Source organism: Doryrhamphus excisus, chromosome 12 (genome assembly GCF_030265055.1).
Source record: "Doryrhamphus excisus isolate RoL2022-K1 chromosome 12, RoL_Dexc_1.0, whole genome shotgun sequence".
Taxonomy (NCBI): Eukaryota; Metazoa; Chordata; class Actinopteri; order Syngnathiformes; family Syngnathidae; genus Doryrhamphus; species Doryrhamphus excisus.
Window position 1 is genome coordinate 7664925 of NC_080477.1, and position 27336 is coordinate 7692260.

Consider the following 27336-nt stretch of genomic DNA (forward strand, 5'->3'; position numbering starts at 1 on the left):
TGTTAAAGCTGAATGCAACCCAGCAAAACTGGCCAAGCAACGACTAGCAGAGCTTGCAGTGATTTGGACATGTGAGCTTTAAAAAAAAGATGCAGTTAGTTAGAAGTACTTCAAGTGCTTACATTGCAGTAGATAGAAACGCACTACCTGCACTATAAGCACTTTAGTACTGCTGAACATGTGGACATGATGTTGACACATACAACTAGAGACTTTAGCACCTAAAAAGGTGTGTACTGTATTCTGATTTCAGATTGCGGGGATGCCACATCCAAAAAACCAAAAAAGATCCAAACAGGTGGAGAGCAAGCAGGCCACCATCAGTTTTGCATAGATTTGCACAACTCATCTATTCTTGTAGTGCAACTATGCAAAACTAGCAGAGAACTGCAAGACAATTAGCCCAATTAGAAATTAGGATTGGTCTTGTGGCGCATGTCACAGCCCCTTATGCCAGAAGGAGCACTTAGGGCAGTAGGTGCTAGTCTATTTCACTATCTGCACTAGATGCACCTTAGCACAAAGACAGTTCTGCAAAAGACAGCACAAATGAGGGGCGGCTGGACATTTGTGTCCAAATATTGCTTTAAGTGCCTCCACTGCAGTAGGTATTGAATAGATCTACCTGCACTGTAAGCACTTTGACAATACACAGACTACATCAGAGCGGCGGCGGCACTGTTCCAAGCTTCGTTCCTGTTTCCATGTGAAGGTGGACCTATAAGGACAATACACAAGATATAGTAAGTCATGGTGTGGCAACAGGTAACGTGCATTGCAACTTCTGATGGCATTAAACAATTGTGTTATTAAAAGGGTATATTGTATATTGAAGTGCTAGATTAATTTATGAGCAGAGTTCAGCTGAAAACATGAATGTGCAGAACATGATGAATGAGTAGAACAATCTGAGGCCCGCGTTCTTTGCGCCACCGGAGCGCGTGCGCGGGGAGTGCTTACCCCTCCCCCATCGTCTTTAACATGGCGCCTCCAAGTGCGCCAACCTTAGCGTAAATAGCTTTGAAGCGACGTACCTCGACCACTGTGGTTGTTTGTTGTCCGTTTTGGACGCCTCTGTTGCGCGGCTTGTGGTTTAGAATCCCCTTACAAGACACACATACACCATTCCAACAGTACCCGTGTGTTGCGCTTGTTAGCGGATAGCATAGCCCCGGCTAACTAGCGTTAGCATGACGAAAACATGGCAAACCATGTCGCGTACATGTCACTGGGTTGTAGTTTCAGTAGTATTTGTATTCGCTTTGGGTGGAACAGCGTCAGGCTAGTTTTATAACCAAGTAGTCTGCCCTCTGTGAATATGGGTTTTACTTTATTACGAAAGGTGGCGGTATATGTTACAGACTGATCGAGTTGTGGCTAATAGCTATGCTAAAAGCGCGGCCTAAGCCTGCCCCATGTGCTGCCGCTTTGTTCTGGGGGGCACTTTAACTCACACACCACTGCACTCGAATTTTGACCACCCAATTCATCGCACATCAATACTTGCATTTATTAGTATCACACCACCACAATTCCGCTAAAGTCACAATCATACCACGTTCTTAGCAGTTTTAACTAGTTGCGAAAGCGCAGCGACGAAAGCTCGGGACAGCTTTTCAAATCTCCCTCATTCCCTCAATGGTGGAAGCTGAGGGGGCTGCCATGCGCCTCATGTTACACTGTTTTCATCGCCAAAACATAATTTGCGCCAAATTGTTTGCCTTTTTCAAGCATTCCATGTGATAAGGTACATATATTAAACAGTAAACACACATGTAGTACATTCCACTTACAAGCAGAAAGACTTAAAAACACACCAAAGCGGACTTCCTCGCCGATAAACATGCGCTCGGGAGACACTCACCAGCCCAAATCCACCATCTTCGCTACTTGCTGCTGGCTGCCGCCGACAAAACAGCAATAAACGTGCAAGTATTGCCAAAAACTTTTGGAGGGTAAAAAAAACGAAGGATGAAACACCAGCTGAATGCGTGATCCCGATGCGCTGCTTGAAGAAGATTGCGGGCTTAGGAAAGTGGCGCGAATGCGAGCAGTTGGTAACCATGTGGGTGAATGAAGGGCGGCTCCCACTGAACGTAAATATGTAGCTACAACCCCCAACTCGTCCATTTGCATACATCAACTACGGCACTTCCGACAGCACAGCTCCTCGACAACAAGCATCCATCTCGGACGCTTCCAAGCCGCCTCCAAACCAAAGGAAACCCTTTTCTTAATATATGTATTTATATTTTTAACTACGGAAATATAAATGTAACTGCAACAAACCACTGAAGCGTACAGTTTTACTTCAATGTAACTTTTGCATTGCGTGGAAACGATTGGTCATCCGGACACAATGGCACCTAATTGTGGAAGCTATTTTTCAACTTTATTGTTGCAATGTATTTGTTGTCATTTAGCTTTAAATTCTATTCTTAATAATACAATATAAACTATAATTAACCTGTTGCTATAGTAGGCTTTTAAACTTCTTAATCGCGTATAATCTTAAATAGTTGTGTATATAGGTTTTGGTTTAGTGATTCTATAAGGTTACAGTATGAATGCTTGCAATCTCCATTTTGAGATATGTATTTATTTATATTTGCATTGACTAGTGATAGCATGTATTAAATTAAATTTAAATATTTCAACTTAATAATAATGCAACATTTTCATTTTAACATTTTAAATAAAATTGAAAGATTAATGATGATTTGCCATGTTTAGCTGTTGAAAAATAAGTTTGTTAAAAATTGTCTTCCTCGTGTTGATACCTCTCTTGCGCTGTTTACATATACAGTATATACATCCTAAATATATTATTAGTAATAATACAATTGTTTCTGTAAATGTTTTCTGAAAAATGTGTCACTTAAGCTTCACATTTCCATAAAAGATTTATGATCACTGACTTCATTAATTTTGGTAAGTAGGAAACTCTTTAAATCAAAATTATTACAAAACTTTTATCTGCTTTTTCTGTTTGTCTGACTGAGAAAAAAAGTACATATTGTGGAGACAATGTTACCATAAAGCCATTAAAGCACAACAGAGAACTGCAGCAAAGTCTTGGCCTTCTAACAGGATGTGGGGCCCAACATTGTGGAACACTTAAATTTCATTTATATAGATTCAATTAAAAAAGTTCAAAGTAAAATATACAGAAAGATTACTTTAAAATGTACAGTTCGCTATTCATTCAGATGTAGTTATTGACGTTTCTACAATTGAGCCATCTGTCATGATATATACTGTATATCCGTATATATATTTTTTAACTTTAAAACTATATTTAAAGAAAATTTCTTATGTTTTGGGATTAAAATGTTTGCACCCAAGATGCGTTTCGTGATATGAAATGAGATAATGCATAGCAAAAGTAGCACTTCAATGCATTTACATTTCACTTAAATGACAAAGACACAGAAGGAGCATTTCTAGCTGGTGACTTGCAAATCTTTTAGCACCTTATCACATTAAACTCAGCAACACAGAGTGAGGTCACAAGACATGCAAAATTTTAACCCCCGGAAGTGCTATATATGAATGTGATCTTTGTTATACAAGTGTTTATCAGCTTGTTGTCTTTTGCACACATATGCCATACAGTAAATATTTATGCTGGCCAGCAGAGGGAACTAGCAAACTAAATACTGTACCATACTGTAATGACATAAGTTCCTTTTAACTGTATGAGGAAGCTTTAAGAAAAACTTCCCTTTTTGCCAGCAAACCAGAATTTTAAAGGTACATTTAAAAAAGTAAATCAATGCATAATTGGTGAAAAAATGTTTACTTCTAAAATGATAATTAAGCTTGGGGATGACTTGGTTGTGTTTGGGACACTATTGTATGGTAAGTGTCTTTTCCTCCACTTTCCTGCTCTTACTACAGAAGCAACCGGCACACTCAGTCGTGACCCCCCCTTCCTCTCTTCCAGCTCCCTACACAAAGCCACTCGTGCAGCCAGTTCTTCCGCATGGAAGTGAGGTGGGGGGTGGGTGCAACACGGTGCATGTAGACTTCACATTGTCCCGTGGGGTCAGATGAAAGCATATGGCTCACCCCTTATGAGACCTCCCCCTTCCCGCTCTCAGTGCAAACCACACTTAATCAGGTAGCGGGCAAACAGCATTGGAAGTTACGTGTCGGTTTGTGGAGATAAGAGAGTCCAACGCATGTCAGATTCCTGCAGCATGAATGAGAGTCGCTACTTCAATATGCCCGGCACACTTCACAGTGACATTCAAGCCTGTACTTGAGATCCATCCCCACTGTCCTTTTCTGTATTTTCTTTCTAAAATGGCTTACCATAGCTAAGCTCCTCCCACATAGGGGCCATAAGCCCGGGGGTCCCTGTTTTGTTCCTCCAAAAGAGGCCTGGCTAGCCATTGTCTCCTTGTGACCCACAGGTCAACTGAACTCACCTCGCCTGACCACGGCCTATTCAGCTGTGAAGCTTCACATTGGACAAAAAAACATCTCACAAGGATCACACACATACACAGACGCGCAAAGCACTTTACACAAGTCTAAAAAAGAAAGCTTTGTTTTTTGCTTTTTTTTTTTTAGACTATCTCCATTCACACAGAGCCTCAACGTCACTGCATACTGTGCCCATATCATGACAACTTATATTCACATTTGGCAAAGTTGGCTTCTTTGATTTTTTTTTACACAGGAATGACAACGCAAGTACACAAATTTTTTTTCAAAACGGTCTAGAACACAATCCTCATCATCATCACTCCCACACTCACACTCAAAATTCTAATAATGGTTTCAACAGCATGTTTCGAATGCACCCCAACTTCTTTTGTGCTTGTATTATTCATTGATGGTGAAATATTTTCAACTAATTGCTTTCATCTTGTGTTCACAGATGATATGTTACCGCTTAGACAGACCCGCCAGCGTGACTTTGCGCTCTCAGAAGTAAGTAAAAGAGCGTCCCTGGTGGCTGAGAAGCTCATGGAAGCTGACAGGTTGAAAATGTGTCGCATGATGTGGCTGAGGGAGCATGAAACATGCTCATCCATGGATGTCATGCATGTTGCCACAGGAGAGGCAGTGACACAAGGAACCGCTGAGTGTTTTTTTTTTTTTTTTTTTTTTACATGACGATCATGAAAAGATGCCTTGTGTAGTTGTGCATGAAAAGTTTTAAAAACATTGAAATTATTTTCAAATAATTATATCTGGACCTGGGTTCGAATCTCCGCTTGGCCATCTTCTGTGTGGAGTTTGCATGTTCTCCATGTGCATGCGTGGCTTTTCTCCGGGTACTATGGTTTGTTAGTGTGAATGGTTGTTTGTCTATATGTACCCTGTGATTGGCTGGCGACCAGTCCAGAGTGTACCCCGCCTCTCGGCCAGGATAAACTCTAGCATACCTGTGACCTGTGAAGCTTATTAAATCCTACCCCTACATCTGGTACTTTGACAATCAGTAACTGTTACATTTGTTCACTTCCTGCTTTCCTAATATAGTTTTAAAAAAAATGTTTTTTTGTTTTTTTAATTCTATTTTTGTCATGTACTGAAGTTATGGTAATGGTTATGGTTTTATTTCATTTGAACATGCATCAGATTACAATTGAATGCATCACATAATCAGTTCACAGTTCCACATGTCCAAAAGGAGTAGGAAGAAGCAAAGCTTATTAAATCCCACCCCTCCATCTGGTACTTTTACAATCAGTAACTGTTACATTTGTTCACCTCCTGCTTTCCATAATACAGTTTAAGGAACTGAACTATGGGAAAATTAATGTCAGAGGTTGTAGCGCCACCTGTTGCTTTGGCATGCATTTGACAGCCTGCAAATGTCTTTTCACATGGACATTTTTATGTAGACTGGGGATTTTTTTAAACCTAGAGTGAGGAAAATATGTGCATTCACTGTAATTCAAATTTTGCATTGTGGAGATAATTAGAATCAGATAATTTAATTTTGCTAGTAACATTCCAATCCAATCCAAAATGTAGTCTGTGTATTGTCTGTTAAGCCCTACATTGCTCACAGAAAAGCTCAGCATGGTTCTATCCAGGGCAGACACACACTTTCCCTGGAGCGTCATTAGGAATGGAGAGATATGCACTCGAAGAAGTGTCACGCCTTCAATTACCCAAGACAGCACAGAAAACAATTCCAATTCCTTATTATCTTTGACATTTTTTAAATAAAAGTGCTTCGGTGTCATTTTGACAAATTACAGTGTGTGATTTGATCTACAGTCTTTTATTAGTGAATTTATAAACGATTGATTTTATTTTAGCATTGAACAAAACATAATTTTTTTTAATAATGTTAATGCACCTTTCCTGGCAAGAGAGTCCTGCTTCAGCAACAGTTTGGCGGATATTTCACGTTCATGTTTTTCCTCTTGCTGGGAATCACCAACTACAATAACTTATTTCTGAGCTTGCTTCGTAAACAGAGCTTGGAGGAGAGCAGAGAGCATATCCCACCAAACCCATAAGGAAGCCCGCTCCTCTGTGACATCACAAAAGAACAGTTTTGCAACGTCCTCCGAAATCAAGCATTTTGAGCCATCCCAAACTTTTTTCAGGGCTTACTTCCAAATACACAAACCTAATTATCTGAAATTTTGGCATCATTTAACATGAGAATACAACATCCTAACTACATTTATAGGTCCCCTTGAGGCCGAGAGCAGCAGCCTCAGACCATGTGCAAATGTGCAAAATCAGCATTTTTTTACTTGGTTGAAATCACACAGAAAATACAATTATAACACAGTTCAATGAACCAATATTAATATTTATTTTATGTTATAATCTTTTCCATGTTGACAGGTGAGGCTCTTCCTCCCCTACCTCTCCTGACCACATGTCATTGATAACTGGGGCCATAAAATAAGACAAAACCCTAAGATAGAAATGTATAAATTCAATGTAAAATGTGTTAATATTGTTGCCAAGTCCTAGAAAAAGCATGACGGTATATTTTTACAATGTAATGTCGGGATGCAACATCAGATCCGTCCACAGACATACACACTTACTGAAGATACGGGTTCAGACTATAAATACACTGCTTGTCTATATGTTAAATTAATATATTTAAAACATTTTTACAAATCAGAATCAATTTGAGGGCCAGTGATATTCCTCTCTGATTGTCTCTTGAGGAGAGAAAAAAATTATTATTGAAGTTTGTCGTCAGGTCTCACATCCATCCTGATGTTAACAGCGAGGAGAGAATGTCAGTACAAGCAGCCAACATTAGACTTTATAGTAAATGTTGGTTGGAGTCTGAGGTGTAATCTCCTTAACTATGTACACAGGGGGTCCATAGTCGCCGCTCACACGCTCAAAATGTCGACACAGTCTACTGTCAGAGGCCTGCAGAGGAAAAACGACCTCGCTGCGGTCCGAGCCGATGTTGTCGCTGCTGATGCTGTCCCGCTTTGGCACAGCTAAAGTGTTGAGGGACACAGACGCAGACTGCTGCCTATCTGGGACACAGCGACGGCACTTCCACGCCACGACCGACAGGATGATGATGAGAAGGAGGAGGATCACACAGGCCGAGACAACCCATATCAAGAGTCCTGGCTGCGTGCCGCCACTGCCACCGGGGTTGAGCTGCCCTGCTTCTGAGCCTGCGTCTGTCACGGGCAACGGGAGACAGAGAGAGAAGGAGAAACGGAGATGAAAGACTGAATCAGGGTGGGAGACATTCAAAAAGTTGTGACGTGTGAGTATGTGGTTCATTGTGAAAACTGGTGGCATTTATCACATATCTTTTGAAGGTAAAGCAACCAGAGGGGGCTTCCATTTGGTTTCACATGAAAAGAACACGTCATCTATACAATGTGTATAGCGCAAGTCAATTAAAGGAGTAACAACTGGTGGTGCTGATCATCTGGTTACAACGCGTTTTTTGACAAGATGACTTAACAAACAGCATCCACTTGTCTCTGGGGACTTTCTACAACATTCTGGAGTGTTTCCAGCCCAAAAAAAAGTGTTCTCGTCCACGTTGTTTTGTGGCCTGAATTAGTTTCTATCTAAACTGAAAATAGAGAACACGTGCATTCGTGTGTGTTCAGTCTGAACATATGAGAGTGTGTCTCAAACAATGGAAGAAGCATTTTATTATTTTCTGTCATGCCCCCCTAAGGGACGCCCCCCACCCCCTGATTTTAAATACCAAAAAAACTGATAATATGTATTCATTTATCTATGCTGTACAGACTGAATTTGAAAGTGAAACCAGGGAAATGCAACAATATGGAAAAGCATGCAAGCGTATTCAAGATTCACATTGCATGTTGAGTAGTATAAATCTGTACATGTTTGTAGGTCTGCATTAAAATCAAAGCCCCCCCACCCATCCCACACGTCAACAGGAAAGTGTATAATTACTACATCAGTATTACGTCAAATATGAATACCCATACCCATGGCATTTAAACAGTATCAGCGCAAATAATGCATATTTTTATTGCTCTTTCTGTAGTGTAGAATTGATATTGATAGAATTGATAGAAGTGATATTTCCAAAACTGACAACAATAGTAAGCAAGGTATGAGAAGAACAGCCCATTTATTAGAAAGCAATGGGTTACATAAATGTTAACCTCAAACATAAGAATATTCTCTGGAAGCCCGTTTCCGCATTGAAAAAAAAAGTTATCCCAATGGTAAGTCATAACACACTCACATTCATATCTATGTACAATTTGGAGTCGCTAATTAACCTAGCATGTTTTTGGAATGTGGGGAGAACATGCAAGCTCCACACAGAGATGGCCGAGGGTGGGATTGAACTCAGGTCAATGTGAGGTCTGCGTGCTAACCACTAGACCGCCGTGCCGCCCTAAATTATGAGATGAAAGTCAACATTTTGAGATAAAAAGTACAAATTAGGAGATTAAAAGTCAGAATTATGAGATAAGAAAGTCAAAATAATGAGATACAAACTGCACTTCTTCACTTGGCAAAAATGGCGACAAAATTAACAATTGTGTTGCCATTTTTGCAATGTGAAGAAGATGGCACCTGTGGCACATGGGTAGTTTGTATCTTATAATTTTGACTTTTACTTTCATAATTATCACTTTTTATCTACTAATTTTTACTTTCTTATCTCATAATTATGACTTAACATTGGGATAACATTTTTTTCAGTGGCGGAAACGGGCTTCCATTATATTCAACAAATAATTAATTATTATTTAATTATTATTGAACAAATAAACTATAAATTAAAAGACATTAACTGCATATTCTTTCTCAACATGTGTGGCAATACACCCAAGAACGTCCATCTACAATGTATTGGTGGATAGGCATAATGTAGCAAGTCTCAAGGTGTATATATATATATATATATATATATATATATATATATATATATATATATAAATACACGTATATATGACAGAAAAATGTTTTAATAAGCAATCAAGCATTGAACTGACATATTGTAGACTGTTCATCAGTCCATCAACAGATAAAGGAAAACTTCTTGTTTAAACTGTCGCCAAGCTCTATTTTTGTGGCACAGCACAAGGTGGCCAAGCGCTGGCGCACCCCGTGGCAGTGGTGATTTTGTCCAGCGCACCACTCTGCAAAGCCAATTTGGTAATCTGGGCTGCGCTAAGATAGGCATGGCAACGCATCAGTGAGAAGTGTCCACATTTTTAGCTTAGCTTTTTAAAAAAAACGAGCAGCAAAGGCGCGATAAAAGCTCGCCTGGTCTATTCTCGGTGCAGGCGAAGCGCACACTGCGCAGTGGTAAATTGGCTGACAGTGCACACACGTCACCAAAATCTCACAGCCAGGTTTTACAGAGTGTCAGGCACATTTCAATTGAATAAACAATCACAGCAACCACTATTTAATGTAGCCGTCTGAACCAGCATGTACATTTTTGTATGAATTTTCCCATCGCATCTGATTCAGATCAAAGACATCCCACTTCATGGAAACTCAACCTGAAAATATGATGCCAACTAATTAGTTTTTTAGTTGTTGTTAATCATTAGTTGTCTAATGGGTCACTTGCTCTGTTTCCTCCAAGTCCTCTTTGTCTTGAAACCTGACACCACAGTGCAGCACGGTGCGGCTTCCTGGCTCATTTTTATACTAACAGAGAACAGATGACTTGTGTCCCACGAGGTGGTGGCCTCTGATTTGCAGTCCAGTTTGGTACATTTAAAGGCAATGAGAGGCGTTCATTTGATTGGTTAAGATTACACTCGGCTGTGTTAAACCCTCTCACACCTTCTCTGCTCCCTCTTTGCCACTTGTGCCAGTGAGAGGGACGGAGGCGTGGGTGCGCCGCACTGCAAAGTGCGCTGGCCACAAGTAGAGCCCAGGGTCGTTCAGAGGAGGACTAGAGATGTGTTTATGAGTTGGAGATACATACAGTGTGCGGTGTTGGAATTGCACTGTTGATATATTTTTGGGTCAGAATAAAGTTATAAAAGAGCATCAGTCTCTGTGTGACTATGAGGGGGACACGATTGGGCCGTCATAATAGACAGATGTGGCTTGACATGATGTATACGTGTTGATTATGCTAAAAATGTTAGCTTAATTATTCATTCATTCATTTTCTACCGCTTTTTCCTCACGAGGGTCGCAGGAGGTGCTGGAGCCTATCCCAGCTGTCTTTGGGCGAGAGGCGGGGTACACCCTGGACTGGTCGCCAGCCAATCACAGGGCACATATAGACAAACAACCATTCACACTCACATTCATACCTATGGACAATTTGGAGTCGCCAATTAACCTAGCATGTTTTTGGAATGTGGGAGGAAACCGGAGTGCCCGGAGAAAACCCACGCATGCACGGGGAGAACATGCAAACTCCACACAGAGATGGCCGAGGGTGGAATTGAACCCTTGTCTCCTAGCTGTGAGGTCTGCGCACGAACCACGCGACCGCCATGCCGCCCGTTAGCTTAATTAATTAAACAAATGTAATAATAAAACATTAAATGTGAATCATTAACTATTAACTATGTACCTGAACCAAATGTAAAAGGATAAGGGAAGAGTTTAGATCCACTTTGGCTCATTAGGTGATCAGAGGCAATCAATCAAGATGGAGGTCAGCAGGGTGCAAAAAGGTAGCGATGCTGTATCGAATAATGCTTGCTTTAATCAGCTGTGAGAAAGTTCCATCTCAACAAACCATTTTTGTCTAGATTTTGGTTCATGTTGTTTCCTGTTGTTTCCCTCCTTCTACTCCAATGTCAGTTTGTCAGCCACCTGTTGTGAGTTTTTAAAAATGAAATATTATCCTTACCAGTGCTGTTCTTGATAGCATTATCTTTTGCAGCATCCTTTCCTTTAGGTTTCGATTGTGTCGGGGGAAATCGAGTTGGGGACTCCTGAAGTGTCGATTCAGAGTCTGAAGAACCTGCAGCAACAATCATGGAGGAGATAAACATCCACTCTTAAGGCTGTGTTTAGTCAATGATTACACTTAAAACTACTGGAAGAAAGATAACATGGAATGAATAAACATGAGTTTACAGCAAGTGAAAAGGGGATATTGAAACTTTCAAGCTAAGTATAACTCCACGGTATCAATTATTGAGAGTAGCGCATAATTAATTTAAGTAAACAATGGCATTTCAATTCAAAAGAATATTTTTTGAATGAAAATTTTCAAAAATTAAGTAATTTAAAGATGAAACGACTTGACATCCGATCTCACACTGCATTGCCTTTATCAATAATGTATATTTACACCAACGCCATTTAAAGTTCAAGTGAAAGGCCATAATTTAAAGTTATTTCTAATAATAGAGATTTCCAAATGAAAGCTTGTAACACCGATGACTCCTGTTAGCTGACATTAATATATGCAGGAATTTAACACTAAATTACAACTAGGTCCTTTTAGTAATTACTGTTTTCTGCGGCTGACAAATACTTGTTTACTCCAATGGTGTTTTCTAAACCCAGCATGAAAGCGACCCCGTATTCCCAAGATCAGATGAAGAAACACACAAAAAATGCTGATTTTTCATCTTGAAGTCCAACTGTTCAATAATTCATGTGAAAAAAGACTGCAAAACTGCATTCTGGGGCTTGAACAAATTCATAATTTCTAAGCATTTAACTGCACACAGAAACACAGATGTCTGCTATTTAGAAATATCCCAATTGTTGCATCCCTTTTCATTCACATATGAAGGAAAATACCATTTCTATGAATCAAACATATATTAACAGACATATAGAATATGGTACATATGTGTATGAATGCATTGAGCTAAGCCTCTTTGTATGATAAGTCAATAATGAAGTAAAAACACAAGAATAAGCTTGTCAAAAACCATACAGATATTTCTTTTGGAAAAAGGTTCAGGAAAAAAAAAGACCTCTATAGGTCATTTACAGAATATGCATCCCCACTGCTTGATTATGCTTACATGCGATGAGATAAAAAATGAGCCAAGATGGGGGAAGGGATTACTGAGTGCGACAGCCACTCTCAATGATTGCATGCAAGTTGGTGCTGATGGTGGAAAGCAGAAGTAGGGCTTTGAGTGTTCATGACAGCAGTTTTTTCCCTCTATAAGCGAACGACGACATACGTAGCTGAGATTATCCTACCACTTAGGAGTCCATGATATCACTATATTTCACTTAATAACTAGTAGAAGATAATTGTTTGTCTGATACACATGCGTCATTTCCATCTTTCCTATCCCCATCCAACCCAACACACACACACACAGACATCTCTCCAAGTTCTTACTTTGTCCGACTCTCAGCACCAGCTTCATGGATTTAGTTCTGCACACACCTCCGTTAGTGTTATCCAGACTTTGCGGAGAGCCTGTCGATGTGGCTGATGCAGAGAAGAAGCAAACATTAGTGCAATTTATTGGGAAGGTTTAGCCTCTTACTAAATGTTGCATCACTTTCGAGCAGAAAAAAACAACCCCAAACAGAAACACTGTAGGAAGATGCTGAAAATGTTGTCAACATTAGCTATGCCAACTGCCTACTGTTTAGCAATATGATTGCTGTTGTAGTGCTATAACGTGTGTAGGGCTGCATTGCATCATAAGAGGTGCTTCTAAGACAGTGGAACCTTGGTTAGCATTCGCCCCAGTTAGCAGCACAGTTTCGCCGTGCATTGTCAGTTTAGCAGCTTGATGTGTTATTCCATTCACTTCCTCCATTCGCCAAACAGCATGTTGTGGCATTCTTATCCCCACGAGGGTCACAGGCATGCTGGAGCCTATCCCAGCTGTCTTCGGGCGAGAGGCGGGGTACACCCTGGACTGGTCGCCAGCCAATCACAGGGCACATATAGACAAACAACCATTCACACTCACATTCATACCTATGGACAATTTGGAGTCGCCAATTAACCTAGCATGTTTTTGGAATGTGGGAGGAAACCGGAGTACCCGGAGAAAACCCACGCATGCACGGGAGAACATGCAAACTCCACACAAAAATGCCAGAGGAATCAAACCCAGGTCTCTAACCACTCGTTCACCGTGCAGCCCTGTTGCGGTATTTATTATTATATTTTTGATTTATGAACATAAATGGTCAATAACAAATACTTCACATATTTAACATATCGGGGGGATTATTTTCTCAGTGACTCTTATTAAATAACTTTGTCTGCATGCAGTTTTTATCGTCTTTGTTCACCAAGCATGGCTCTACGTAAAAACTTACATACTACACATACCACAGACGCCACAGACATAAAAAGTCATATCCAGTCACGTATAATATACATGAATACTATGAAGAATCACATCTTTAATGAAGGTAAAATTAACCTTAAATCTTAATTTACGCATTCCAGCCATCATTTCTATGTTTTTATATGTTTTATGGATTTAAAACAATCATAAAACCATTAGAACTTGTTTGTGTTTTTATGTTTTTGGCTTACTGGCAATATGATTTACATTATTTATTGTGGGAAATTTTGTTTTGGTTAACATCCGTTTCAGTTAGAGTTCTGGAATAAATTAATGATGGTAACAAACGTTTCAGTCAAACATTACTTCAAATGACTGATGTACCTGTATATCAATCATATCAATATTTTGATTTGAGAATCACTTTTATAACATGAAGAGCTAGTATCAGAAGTATTGACGTTTTTTTTAACATTTTTTTTAACTCATTTACCATACATTTATGATACCTTTGGATATTGCAAGCATTTGTTGTCACCATCATCATCAAGAATCCAACACAAAAAACACTTTCATCAGTACATCAATCCCAAAAATGTTGAAAAACGTATAGCAACATCACCAAATGCCAACCCTGAACGATATTTTTGACTCGATGCATTATTTTCATAAATTATTTAACGAATAAAAGTTTTATTTGACAGTTGAACCAAATACCATTTCAGCTTGAAATGCTTAATATATTTGATGGTTTTTTTTTTTTTGTCTGAAGCTAAGCTGTTTTAAGGAGGATAAACACACACACACACACCAAGAACTCTTGGTCACCCTTGTCTATGCACACAACCGCTTACACACACACACACGCACGCGCACACGCACGCACACACACACACAAATCCACACTTGTTAGGAGCATTTAGGTCAGATAACAACATCTCACAGGCAAGACGCCCTGTTGCCATGAAAGCTCGCGTCAAATCTGCCTGATGCTGTAAAAGCCTTGTGTGATTTGGGGCATGTAAGCCCTGGGAATGGCACTGTCCTGCCAGAGCCGAGTGTGCTGTGACAGCGTGGCGAGGTGGAGGAGGCTGCACAGTCACACTTGCTCACTATCTTATGCATCAGTTGCCGCTAAGATGCACTGGTTCCACCGACAGCAGTCTGATAAGGAGGCCATGCGAGTGATTCTCACGCAAGCTGACTAAATGAGAGGACAACAAAGACGATAACCTCTTCTTGAATCAGAGTGGGTGAATTGGCGGAAAAGGGGGGGAGGAAACACCGTCCCACCTGTTGAGCGTGCAGATTTAAAGATGTTACTCAGACATGTTTGACTTACAGGTGATGTAATAATCCTTCCCTTTGAGGAACTCCAGCCCCCACAAGTTGGGGCTGAACTCCTGAAACTTGAACGTGAACTTGACATCCCGGTGTGGTTTGTCACAATTCAGCAGTGGTGCATTCTTCTTGTCTATGGAGCAGCTCTCCATCTGACTTCGGGGGACGAGATAAACTCGGTAGAACTCCTCCTTTTCCCCCTTGGAAGCATCCGCCCGTGGGCAGACAATGTCCATCTTGTCTCCTATTTGAGGATAGAGAACCAGACCTTGACCCGGAGTAAATCTGCGTGAAGAAAACAACCATCTTGTCATTTGTTCCTATACGAGTGAATGACACCATTTTAGCACCAGGAGCTCATTTGGAAAGCTCTTAAATCTGATGGATTTAATCAGTAATAACAGGGGCTTAAATGCCCCAAATCACACCAGCTTTTACAGCATCAGGGACAGTCGTCAACCTGAGAGGCTGGTAGCTTGGAGAGTGCAGGGTTTCAGCTTCAACGCACCCCCAAAACTGCACCTATTGTGCCAGAGGCGGCTGACTGGCCCATTGGGCTATACAGTATAGGGAAATGCTGAGGGCGCTATGGCCTCCAGGGGGCGCCAAAAATTGAGAAAATTCACCTTAAATATTAAATTAGAAAAGCTCACATTGATTGAAATTTAAAGTAATTTCAGAATTTCACATTTTTGCATATAGTATTTTATCTAGTTGTTTATGTAGTAATTCTATATAGTTTTGTATATACTTATTGCATGATGTAAATAAATATATATATGATTATTTAAATTATTTGATGTTGATTGTTGTTTTTATATACAGTATATATATTGAAATTATTATTTATTCACATATTTATTTAATTTTTATATTGTGTTTTTTTGTCATTGTAAAATGGTCACAATGACAGACAATGGTAAAACATTCCATTCAATTTTTCTATGGATTGAGTTGTAATTTTGTGTTTTAAAAAAATCTCCTCTGTATATTGCAGGGGGGTCCAAACGTTTTCCACTGAGGGTCACATTTATAAAAATAAAAAAATAAAATGATTCCGGGGACGCATTGATATGTAAACATTCACATATACTCTATGTAAAGCCAAAGCTTGGTGTTATTAATTATGAGTATCAAAATTTCAGAATTTTTTTCTTTACATTGGGCCTTTTTGCTGTTTTTTCACTGTCTCATTTTATTTCTACAATATGCCACGCACCAATAATAATGGCCCCCAGGCCACACTTTAAACACCCATTGATGTAAATCTGTCAAATACATAATAAATGCATGAAAAAACGATATTATGTGCAGAATCTAATTTTATTCAGAATACAGCAGAATGCACGCAATGTTATGAACGCAGTAGTATATATATATGTGCAGTATTATTAAAATAATGTAGTTTAGAAAGAAAGTGCCTACTTTGTGTTGGCGCTGCTCCACAGGATGGACTCCAGAGTGATGGCCCGACAAAAGCGCATGATGACGGCCAGCAGGATGACAGCAGCTCCGTGGCTCCATGGGATTCTTCTCCCCATCACCGAACTAAATACACGCGGAGGTTCACTATCATAACACGCAGCGGGAGGGGGTCAACATGTGTCGCCTGTGCTTGTGTGCGTGTGGTGCCTTCAGGTGCATCCCGCGGCGGAGAGATGCCATCAAGTTCCCGACGCACTTTCATGAAGGTTTCCACATTGGGAGTAATTGACGAGAAAATCTCTCGTGTGACCACACATCCACGCACCGAACACGGGAATTGTGTGGCGATGCTCAGCCATCAGCTGAGCAGCCGGCCCGCCCATTTGCCGGTTCATGCGTGGAGGGGCCACCCGGGTTGGTTGGCACATTTTGGACACGCTCTCATCACATTGGATACTTGGAAATGGTACAGGACCCAGTTTTTTGTCATGTATTATTTAAATAAAGTCCGCAGTTGTCAACATGCGAGGACTGCAAATTCACCACAAGGCACATTAAAGTCTGCATTACTGCAGATGTTGTTACGCTCCCGGAGGGTCTGGGTCCCGGACACGGAGACTGGAGACAGGTGAGTGAGTTCTGATGGCTTTATTAGGCCCAAAAGGTAATAACAAAAGGCGATGGTGTCGGAATGGAGCACCATGGAAAAACACAAGGAGGGTTGGCTAGAGGCGAGCGCTGCTGAACGGAAAAACACAAGGAACTAGGAGACAGAGCTGCGGCATGTGTAGCGTAGCGGTTGTAGTGCAATAATCCGGCGTTCCCCAGCTGTCTGCAGTCAGCTTAAGAGCACGCGGAGTAATTGGCTTCAGGTGTGTTCAGCAGCTCCGCCTCCAGCCAGGAACAGAGGATCTGGGGAGACACAAAAACAGGGAGGAGACTGGGGAACAGAGCAAGGGCACCAGGATGTGACAGTACCCCCCCCTTAACGATGGGCGCCACCTGGCGGCCTACCTGGCTTCTCAGGGAAGCGACGGTAAAAGTCCGAGAGTAAGTCAGGGTCAAGGATGAGCGCGCGAGAGACCCACGAGCGGTCCTCGGGGCTGTACCCCTCCCAGTCGACCAGGTACTGGAAACCCCTGCCCCTTCTTCTCACGTCCAAAATGGCCTTGACCGAGAATGCGGGGTGGCCGTCGATAAGCCTGGGAGGAGGAGGAGGCACCTCTGGAGGGCTGAGGTCACTGACCTTGACTGGTTTGAGGAGGGAGACGTGAAATGTGGGATGGATACCAAGAGAGTCCGGGAGACTGAGCAACACAGAGGAGGGGCTGAGGACCCGTTCCACGGGATAAGGGCCGATGAACCTTGGTTGGAGCTTCTTCGAACAGGTGTGGAGGGGCAGGTCTCGTGTGGACAGCCAAACCCTCTGTCCCGGCTTGTACTCAGGTGCAGCCACACGGTGGCGGTTGGCCAGGCGCTGGTTGCGCTCCGCTGTGCGTGCCAGGGCCATCCGGGTGTTGCGCCAAGCCAGGCGAGCGCGGCGCAGGTGGGCGGACACCGAGGGGACAGAAGACTCTGCCTCCTGTGAGGGGAAGGCTGGGGGTTGGTACCCATAAGCCCCATGGAAGGGAGAGAGACCCGTGGCGGAACTGACCAGGGAGTTGCGGGCATACTCGATCCAGGGCAAGTTGATGGCCCAGGAGGCCGGCTGCTGGTGGCACACGCAGCGGATGGCGGCCTCCAGGTCCTGGTTTGCTCGCTCGGACTGGCCGTTAGTTTGAGGGTGGTAGCCCGAGGACAGGCTGGCGGTCGCCCCCAGCGCCTTGCAAAACGCCTTCCAAACGGCCGAGGAGAATTGGGGACCCCTGTCGGAGACCACGTCGATGGGGATGCCGTGGAGCCGGAATACATGGAGGACCAGAAGCTGGGCGGTCTCGAGGGCTGAGGGGAGCTTGGGGAGGGCGACGAAGTGGGCCATCTTGGAAAAGCGGTCCACTATGGTGAGGATGACAGTGTTCCCGTTGGATGGGGGAAGGCCGGTGACAAAATCCAACGCCACGTGGGACCAGGGCCGGGAAGGGATGGGCAGGGGGCATAGAAGGCCTGCAGGGGCCTGATGGGAGGATTTGTTACGGGAACAAGTAGTGCACGCGGCCACAAACTCAGCGACGTCCGAGCGCAGGGAAGGCCACCAAAACCTCTGCGCCAGGAGGAAGGTGGTGCGCGAAACTCCGGGATGGCATGCGAGCTTTGATTCGTGCGCCCAGCGAAGAACCTCTGGGCGGAGAGCAGGGACAACAAACAGGCGTCCGGTCGGGCAGCCCCCCGGGGGAGGAGAGTCCTTCAAAGCGTCCAACACTTGCTTCTCCACGTCCCACTGAAGGCCTCCCAGGATGCGGGACGGTGGGAGGATGGTTTCCCGACGAGGTGTGTGCGAGGGAGGGGAGTGCATCCTAGACAGGGCATCGGGCTTGCCATTCCGGGAACCAGGGCGGTAGGTCAGGGTAAAATCGAATCTGGTGAGGAAGAGGGCCCAGCGTGCCTGCCGTGGGTTAAGTCTGTGAGCAGAGCGGAGGTAAGCCAAGTTCTTGTGGTCTGTCAGAACGATGAAGGGGACCGCCGAACCCTCCAGCCAGTGCCTCCACTCCTGTAGGGCCAAGACGACGGCCAGTAACTCCCTGTTGCCAATGTCATAGTTGCGTTCCGCCGGGGTCAGACGGCGAGAGAAGAAGGCACAGGGGTGCAGCTTCTGATCGGTGGTGGAGCGCTGGGAGAGGACAGCCCCCACGCCGGTGTCGGACGCGTCCACCTCGACAAAGAATTGACAGAGAGGGTCAGGGTGGACAAGAACAGGTGCAGAGGTAAAACACAACTTAAGTCTCTCAAAGGCGGAATTGGCGTCTGGGGACCACACAAAAGGAACCTTAGGGGATGTGAGCCTGTTCAAAGGTTCTGCGACCCGACTGAAATTCTGAACGAAGCGGCGGTAGAAATTAGCAAAGCCCAGAAACCTTTGCAGGTCCTTCCTTGATGTAGGAGGGAGCCATTCGACCACAGCCTGGATCTTGGCAGGGTCGGCTCGGAGTTGCCCCTTCTCCACCACAAACCCCAGAAAAGAGACAGACGACGAATGGAAGGTGCATTTCTCCGCTTTAACAAAAAGCTTATTCTCAAGGAGCCTCTGTAAGACCAGCCGCACCTGCTGGATATGCTCCTCGAGAGTGGCAGAAAAAATCAAAATGTCATCGAGGTAGACGAAAACAAAACGACCCAGCATGTCGCGAAGGACATCGTTTATGAGGCACTGAAAAACGGCGGGCGCGTTGGTGAGGCCAAAAGGCATAACGAGGTACTCGAAGTGGCCAATAGGGGTGTTGAATGCAGTCTTCCACTCGTCCCCCTCTCGGATGCGGACAAGGTGGTAGGCGTTGCGGAGGTCGAGTTTGGTGAAGAACTTAGCTGAGTGGAGGGAATTGAAAGCAGAGTCCAGTAAGGGAAGTGGGTATTTATTTTTAACTGTGATATTATTGAGGGCCCGGTAGTCCACGCATGGACGGAGTGATTTGTCCTTCTTCTCAACAAAGAAAAAGCCGGCAGCTAAAGGAGAGGAGGAGGGGCGAATGAGGCCCGACGCGAGAGAGGAAGAAATATATTCCTCGAGTGCCTCTCTCTCAGGCTTCGACACGTTATACAGGCGTGAGGTGGGGAGTGTGGCACCGGGGTGAAGATTAATACTGCAGTCGTAGGGACGGTGAGGGGGGAGTGACATGGCCCTGCTCTTACTGAATACGTCGCGAAGATCGTGGTAAGCGGAGGGAACAGAGGAGAGATCTATGAGCTCGGGGGTAACGGCGCGAGCGGCCGGCAGACGGGGACACGCCCCCCTCAAGCAATGCGTGTGACAGAAAATGCTCCAGTTAGCAATGGCTGGCTTAGCCCAGTCAATGTGAGGGTTGTGTCTGCTTAGCCAATTAAGCCCTAACACCACGGGAGCGGAGCGCGAGGGGATGATGAAAAAAGTCAAGTTTTCGACGTGGTTGCCAGATAGGCGGAGCGACAGAGAGTGTGTCTGGTGAGTGACACTAGCGAGGTGGCGCCCATCCAAGGAGCGTACGACTTTGGCCGTCGAGAGCGGCACCACCGGGATAGAAGCGCTAACCACAAACGCTTCGTCGAGGAAGCAGTCGTCCGAGCCAGAGTCGATAAAAGCCTTGATATCAATACTGATATCAGACCAGGAGAGTGTACCTGGCAACTGCAAGCGGCTGGCAGCAGGCGTGGTCGAGGCAGGAAGTGCGGTCCGTGAGACCACCGACGAACCAGGAGAGGGCGTGACCGTAGCTTGGGAGCGTTGGCTGCCTGGGCGGAGGGGACAGCGGGAGATGTTGTGGTCGGGCTGTCCGCAGTAGATGCAGAGACGTAGCTGGATGCGACGCCTCCTTTCGGCCGGCGTGAGACGATGTCCGCCGAGCTGCATCGGTTCCTCCGGTGCCAGCATAGGTGGTGCCCCCATGGAGGTGGACGGCCGATGGAAGAGGGCGGGCTCATCGGGGGATCTCCGAACGAAGGTCGGCGCGGCGCGTCGGAGGAGCCGGTCCTGCTCGCGGAAGTTCAGGCGCTTCTCGATGCGGACTGCCAGGGCGATCAACTCGTCCAGATCGCCCGGCGTCTCCAGGGGAATCATGTGGTCTCTGATTCGCTCCGCGAGCCCGTCGGAGAACACGTCCAGGAGAGCTGAGGGGTTCCAGTCGCTCATTGCTGCGAGGGCGCGGAACTCGATCGCGTAGTCCGAAACGCTGAGCTTGTCTTGGCGAAGCCTCAGGAGGGTCCGGGCAGCCTCGCGGCCGGGGAGATTCCGTTGGAATACTTGCTCCAACGCCTTTGCAAACGAGGAAAAGGAGGAACAGATGGCCGAGCGACGGCTCCATTCCGCCGTGGCCCAGGCGCCCGCCTTGCCCGTGAGGTGGGAGGTGGCAAAGGCAACTCGAGCGCGTTCTGTGGGGAACGCGGCCGCTTGGAGCTCGAAGTGCAGCTCGCACTGAGTCAGGAAGGTGCGCACGTCACCTGAGTCCCCGGAGAAGCGCTCCGGTTTCGAGAGCTGGGGGCACACGGCTGCAGGGCTGGGCACAACCGGCAGAGGGGAAGGATCCGGAGGGACGTCCGCAGCCGGAGGTGCGGCGAGAGCCGGGTGGACTTGCAGGGCCGAGAGCACGGCGTTGAGCTGGGTCTCAAGGGCGGTCATGCGTGCATCTTGCCTCTCGGCCAGGTTCTGCATGCCAGCGCCGAGTGCGCCGAATTGTTCCTCTTGTTTGGAGAGGCGCATGGCTTGAAGGCGAAGGGACTTCTGGACCGGGTCCGCGTCGCCGGGTTCCATACCTTTTCTTTTGGCCGGATTATTCTGTTACGCTCCCGGAGGGTCTGGGTCCCGGACACGGAGACTGGAGACAGGTGAGTGAGTTCTGATGGCTTTATTAGGCCCAAAAGGTAATAACAAAAGGCGATGGTGTCGGAATGGAGCACCATGGAAAAACACAAGGAGGGTTGGCTAGAGGCGAGCGCTGCTGAACGGAAAAACACAAGGAACTAGGAGACAGAGCTGCGGCATGTGTAGCGTAGCGGTTGTAGTGCAATAATCCGGCGTTCCCCAGCTGTCTGCAGTCAGCTTAAGAGCACGCGGAGTAATTGGCTTCAGGTGTGTTCAGCAGCTCCGCCTCCAGCCAGGAACAGAGGATCTGGGGAGACACAAAAACAGGGAGGAGACTGGGGAACAGAGCAAGGGCACCAGGATGTGACAGATGTACCGTATTTGCATCATTGTGTTTTCTTGTTCATTTATTCCTTTAGTAAAACTTATATCCAAGCTACAAACTGCATTTTTCCCTCTTGTGTCACAGAACGAGATCAATGTAGCTCAGTTAGAATGACATGTTTGCTTTACAAAATAGCCCAATAGCAAAGTTAAAAAGCTCCAATTAGGTGATATTACCCATACTCTGCTGTCGGTAAGTTAGTGTGAGCAAATCCAGCGCTCCTTTTTCAGTCTGTAACTTCCCTTTAGCTCACTTCTAAACAAACATGGCGTCGATCGTTTGGGACTTATCAGTTTTAGAGAAAGACATTTTCATCGAACTTGAACACATCAAACCTTATAAGTCACCTGAAACACCTGAGGTTTGTTCTACCCAACTTTTTTTTAAACCGAACTGTGTTTATTGTGCATCTGGAGTGTCGAATTTGGGAGAAAACTTCACAAACATTAACTTTCCCTCTTTGCTACGTGAGACCTGAACGCTGTCTCTCAACCACCACAGGAAGAAGCGGGAAAACCCCTGTCCCTCGCGCCCACCCCTCCGGGTGGCAACCACTCCCCCTATCGATCGTTCCGGGGTGAATTATGTACCGGTAACCAAGCACTACACATCACTATTTATAATGTATCCAAAGAAAACTTAATGCTAGCATGGGGAGAATATGCAAATGCCTCAGATAGATGATCCAAAAATATTTTTTATGAAAGGGTTGTCAATAGATTGTACAAGTGACAGTGGTCAGCCCAGCACGCTGCCTGGGCTTGAACTTGCAACCGCACACCCCCAACAAGCACACTAGCCAGTGGGTTAAAATCCCAGGTTTCGCACCCACTGACCAGCACGGCTCTTTGGGCAAGAAGGAGTGAGGATAAGCTGTTATGAGTTAAAAATAATCATAGAAATCATACTTTGAGGGTAGGGAGAAGTGATTGAACGACTTGAAAATACTACAGGACTACTCAAGAAATCAAGTTCACGAGAACTTGAGCTATAACTGATCCACTCGATGCAAAAATGAGTCAAAGTTGTGCAGTCGCTGACCTTTAATGTTGAGCTGACTTCAAAGGTATACCAAAACGAATGAATGGTGTGTGAACATTTGCGTCTTTATTGACAATACATTGCCAATATATTGATTGTTGGCAAAGACATGATCAAGATCAACACAGACAACAACAGTGTTTTGCCGTGACTTATTTCTTGAATTCATGACAGTTTCTCACCTTCTTTATCAAAATACTGCCATTTTCTTTGCCTCAAATTTGGATTATTCTGTAGCCGCAATCACCACTTGGAACATTATTAAATCCAAGAACTATCCATCCATTTGCCAGCCAATCACAAAATCAAAGAAATAACTCATGGCAAAACATGAATGTGGTGTTCGGTGTTAATATTGCTGCCACATTGTGTTTTTCATTCATTCATTCATTTTCTACCGATTATCCTCATAAGGGTCGCGGGGGGGCTGGAGCCTATCCCAGCTGTCTTCGGGCTGGTCGCCAGCCTATCACAGAGCACATATAGACATATATAGTATACCAAAACGAATGAATGGCAATGAGGCGTTATCTGATTGGAGATGTTGGTGTTTGGGAGTTCTGAGATCCCGATGCATAAAGGCTGACATCAACGTCTCTGCAAAGACCAAAGCTGCACAAATGATGAGTGAACTGTGCTGTAATGTTTGTTGGTGTCAAGAACACACAGAGCTGCATAGCCTAAAGTGCAGAAAACATCATATTTATAATTCATTTAAACTTCAAGTTTTGACTACAAGGAAAGCATACACAGTGACATTTTGTAAACATGTCTGACTTATTCTGTAGCTGGTTAAAACAATCTTTAGTTTGTCCTGTAGTCTACCTTGTTGCGGGTGAGGGAATACATTGAATTAGAACTCGAAACACTGTATTTTATGGTAATGGTAATGGTTTTATTTCATTTGAACATGCATCAGATTACAATTGAATGCATCACATAATCAGTTCACACTTCCACATGTCCAAAAGGAGTAGGAAGAAGCAAAGCTTATTAAATCCTACCCCTCTATCTGGTACTTTTACAATCAGTAATTGTTACATTTGTTCACTTCCTGCTTTCCATAATACAGTTTAAGTTTGTTTTGTTTTTTTTTAAATAATGCACCTTGTACCGAAGTCCAGGATATTTTAGACTTTATTTGTTATATATTAAATAATAAACATATAGTTACACACATACTGTCATTACATCAACAATCTCCATCCCTCTTTTTGGTAAATCCATGCACAACAAAGGAAACTGAGGATGCAGTATAATCTGCATATTACCAAAAAGAATAAAATATAATCTCTTTTTGATGAAATGATTCATTCAGGCTAAAGGGTCACATGCTAAATGCTGTTTTACCAAATTAAATGATGATTCATTGCTTAAAAGCATGTCGTCCAAGCAAATTGTACCTTTGTGTTTGTGGTCCATATTCCTCCTCCATGAATTTGCATGAAATCTCCCAACGTGAAGCTAATGCTAACATGGCAGGTGTCAGATGAAATCAACCCCTATCACGATTAGCATTAACCTCAATTTGGGACTGCGTCATCACAAACCACGTGGCGAGATCGCTGCAACACATTAGCTGGAAAAGATCATTTTGAACAGTTAGTATCCGAGGGTTAAAAGAGACATTATTAGTGTCAACATCGACTCGTTTCGCCTTATTGTGTCTTATTGACCGCTTGTCAGTTGGACTTTTGCATCACACAGCTAAAATCAGAGATCCATCCTGGATGGATGCTGGAGCCTATCCCAGCTGACTTCATGAGAGAGGCCGGGTACACCCTGGACTGGTCGCCAGCCAATCACAGGGCACATATAGACAAACAACCATTCACACTCACATTCATACCTATGGACAATTTGGAGTCCGGAATTAACCTAGCATGTTTTTGGAATGTGGGAGGAACCGGAGTACACGGAGAAAACCCACGCATGCACGGGGAGAACATGCAAACTCCACACAAAGATGCCCGAGCGGGGAATCGAATCCATGTGGCCTGCGTGCTAACCACTTGTCACCGTGCAGCCAACTGAAATACATGAAAATTCTAATTTTGTCGCATTTCTAATATATACATGTATTTCTGATGCATACATTTATTTTCTCTTGCTACAAGAGTACAGTAACAGGTCTTTATCTTGTTCATGGTACACCCCGAACCTAACATGGTAATGGTTTTATTTCATTTGAACATGCATCAGATTACAATTGAATGCATCACATAATCAGTTCACAGTTCCACATGTCCAAAAGGAGTAGGAAGAAGCAAAGCTTATTAAATCCTACCCCTCCATCTGGTACTTTTACAATCAGTAACTGTTACATTTGTTCACTTCCTGCTTTCCATAATACAGTTTAAGGTTTTTTTTTTGTTTTTTTTTTTTAATAATGTACCATGTACCGAAGTACGAGGTGATATGAGCATCCAATGACATAATGGGTACCATAGTAAGTGTCAATATAGTGATATATATAGCACATCATGACTGGTTCAAGACTCTTCATCCTTGTATTTAGCAAACATCAACTGCTTGTATTGTTTCTTGAATTGGCTCATCGTTGTGCATTGTTTGAGGTCCTTACTCAATCCATTCCATAGTTTGATTCCACATACTGAAATGCTATGGCTTTTTAACGTAGTCCTAGCATAGAAGTGTTTCAAATGTATTTCTTCCCTGAGATCATATTTCTCCTCTCTTGTAGAGAAGTATTGGATTACATTTTTTAGGTAATTAGTTATTTTTAGCCTTATGCATTATTTTAGCTGTTTGAAGATGAACTATATTAGCAAGTTAAAGTATTTGTGATTTTAGAAATAAGGAGTTAAATGCTAAAAAGTTTTTTAACTTTGAGAGGAACCCAGTAAAGAATGGGGTGAACCGCACAGATTCAAACCCAGAAGCTAACCACATACTCCACTGTGTTACCCACTAAGAGTTTATTCAGTGAAAATAAAGCAGACGCTGACAATGTTGCTCAATCTTGATCAGATACCTGATGATTATGACTTACCTGTGAATTCCTCTTTCACCAACAGTTGCTGGTTCACTGCGGCTCTTCCTTCTACCCCATGAGCATCTCTCCCAATGAGCGGGTGCATCTAAATGCGAGTGTCTTTTAAAGGTTTTTTTTTGTGTGAGTCATGTAAAATCCCCTTCACAGTGACACCTTTAACTGTGCAGGGTGATGAGATGAATTGGACCAATGTCGGGAGTGTCACGATACGTGGGGATTTTGACACTCTTTTCCACTAAATGACTGTGAGTGTGCACACGATCCTCATTAGACCTCATGGCCTGTAAGTGACTGCAAACGACAACCTGTGCAGCGTTTGCATGCCCTCAGCCAACAGGCCAGTCATAGTGGTGAGATTCTGAGAAGGCAAGGTGCCTCCCCGTCCACTCTCACAATCAATGGCACAACTGTGTCTCCTCACGCAAACTATTTTTTTGTGTTTGTTGGTGATATAAACATCCATCATTCCTGCTAGTATGTTAAGAAAACAAATGAGAAAAGCGATGACGTCCTGCATTGAGGGGGTGGGGGAAGAAGTAGTCACATTAGGGGCAGCCCCTCTACCCGTTTCTCATTCTGGAAATTCACAGGTGAGTTTTCAAATTAGAATGCATTTAGAGGAAAATCATTATTATAACTTATATTATTTTAGTACGTGTTTTTTTTGGTTCATGTAAAAAAAATGCCTTGGTGTGTGAACATTCACGTCTTGTCGCGTCTTTATTGACAATACATTGCCAATATATTGTTTGTTGACAAAGACATGATCAAGATCAACACAGACATCACCTGTGTTTTGCCATGAGTTATTTCTTGAATTCACTACAGTTTCTCACCTTCTTTATCGAAATACTGCCATTTTCTTTGGCTCAATTTTGGATTATTCTGTAGCCACTTGAAACACTATTAAATCCAAGAACTATCCATCCATTTGACAGCCAATCACAAAATCAAAGAAATAACTCATGGCAAAACATAAAGGTGGTGTTTCATGTTAATCATTCATTCATTCGTTTTCTACCGCTTATCCTCA

General features: G+C 43.7%; 1 protein-coding gene and 1 long non-coding RNA gene across 6 annotated transcripts; one reads left to right on the forward strand and one right to left on the reverse strand.

The window, feature by feature from the left end:
• Positions 1 to 6736: 6736 nt before the first annotated feature.
• LOC131139692 (ephrin-B2a-like) lies at positions 6737 to 22750 on the reverse strand. Of its 5 annotated transcripts, none has more exons than XM_058089518.1 (6): positions 22594 to 22750; positions 16437 to 16559; positions 15013 to 15296; positions 12758 to 12850; positions 11294 to 11407; positions 6737 to 7640 (listed from the first exon to the last, which is right to left on the reverse strand). In XM_058089518.1, exons 2-6 carry the CDS (start codon positions 16550 to 16552, stop codon positions 7255 to 7257), a joined length of 993 nt encoding a protein of 330 aa, XP_057945501.1. In that variant the 5' UTR covers positions 16553 to 16559; positions 22594 to 22750; the 3' UTR covers positions 6737 to 7254. The 5 variants fall into 5 exon arrangements, with proteins under 5 accessions (XP_057945501.1, XP_057945500.1, XP_057945504.1 ...); XM_058089517.1 differs by having other exon boundaries at positions 22423 to 22750; XM_058089521.1 differs by having other exon boundaries at positions 22624 to 22739.
• Positions 22516 to 26978, forward strand: LOC131139693 (uncharacterized). The gene is made up of 3 exons (XR_009132287.1): positions 22516 to 22607; positions 22748 to 22838; positions 26326 to 26978. It is a non-coding gene; the product is annotated as an uncharacterized LOC131139693 (long non-coding RNA).
• The last annotated feature ends 358 nt before the right edge of the window (positions 26979 to 27336 follow it).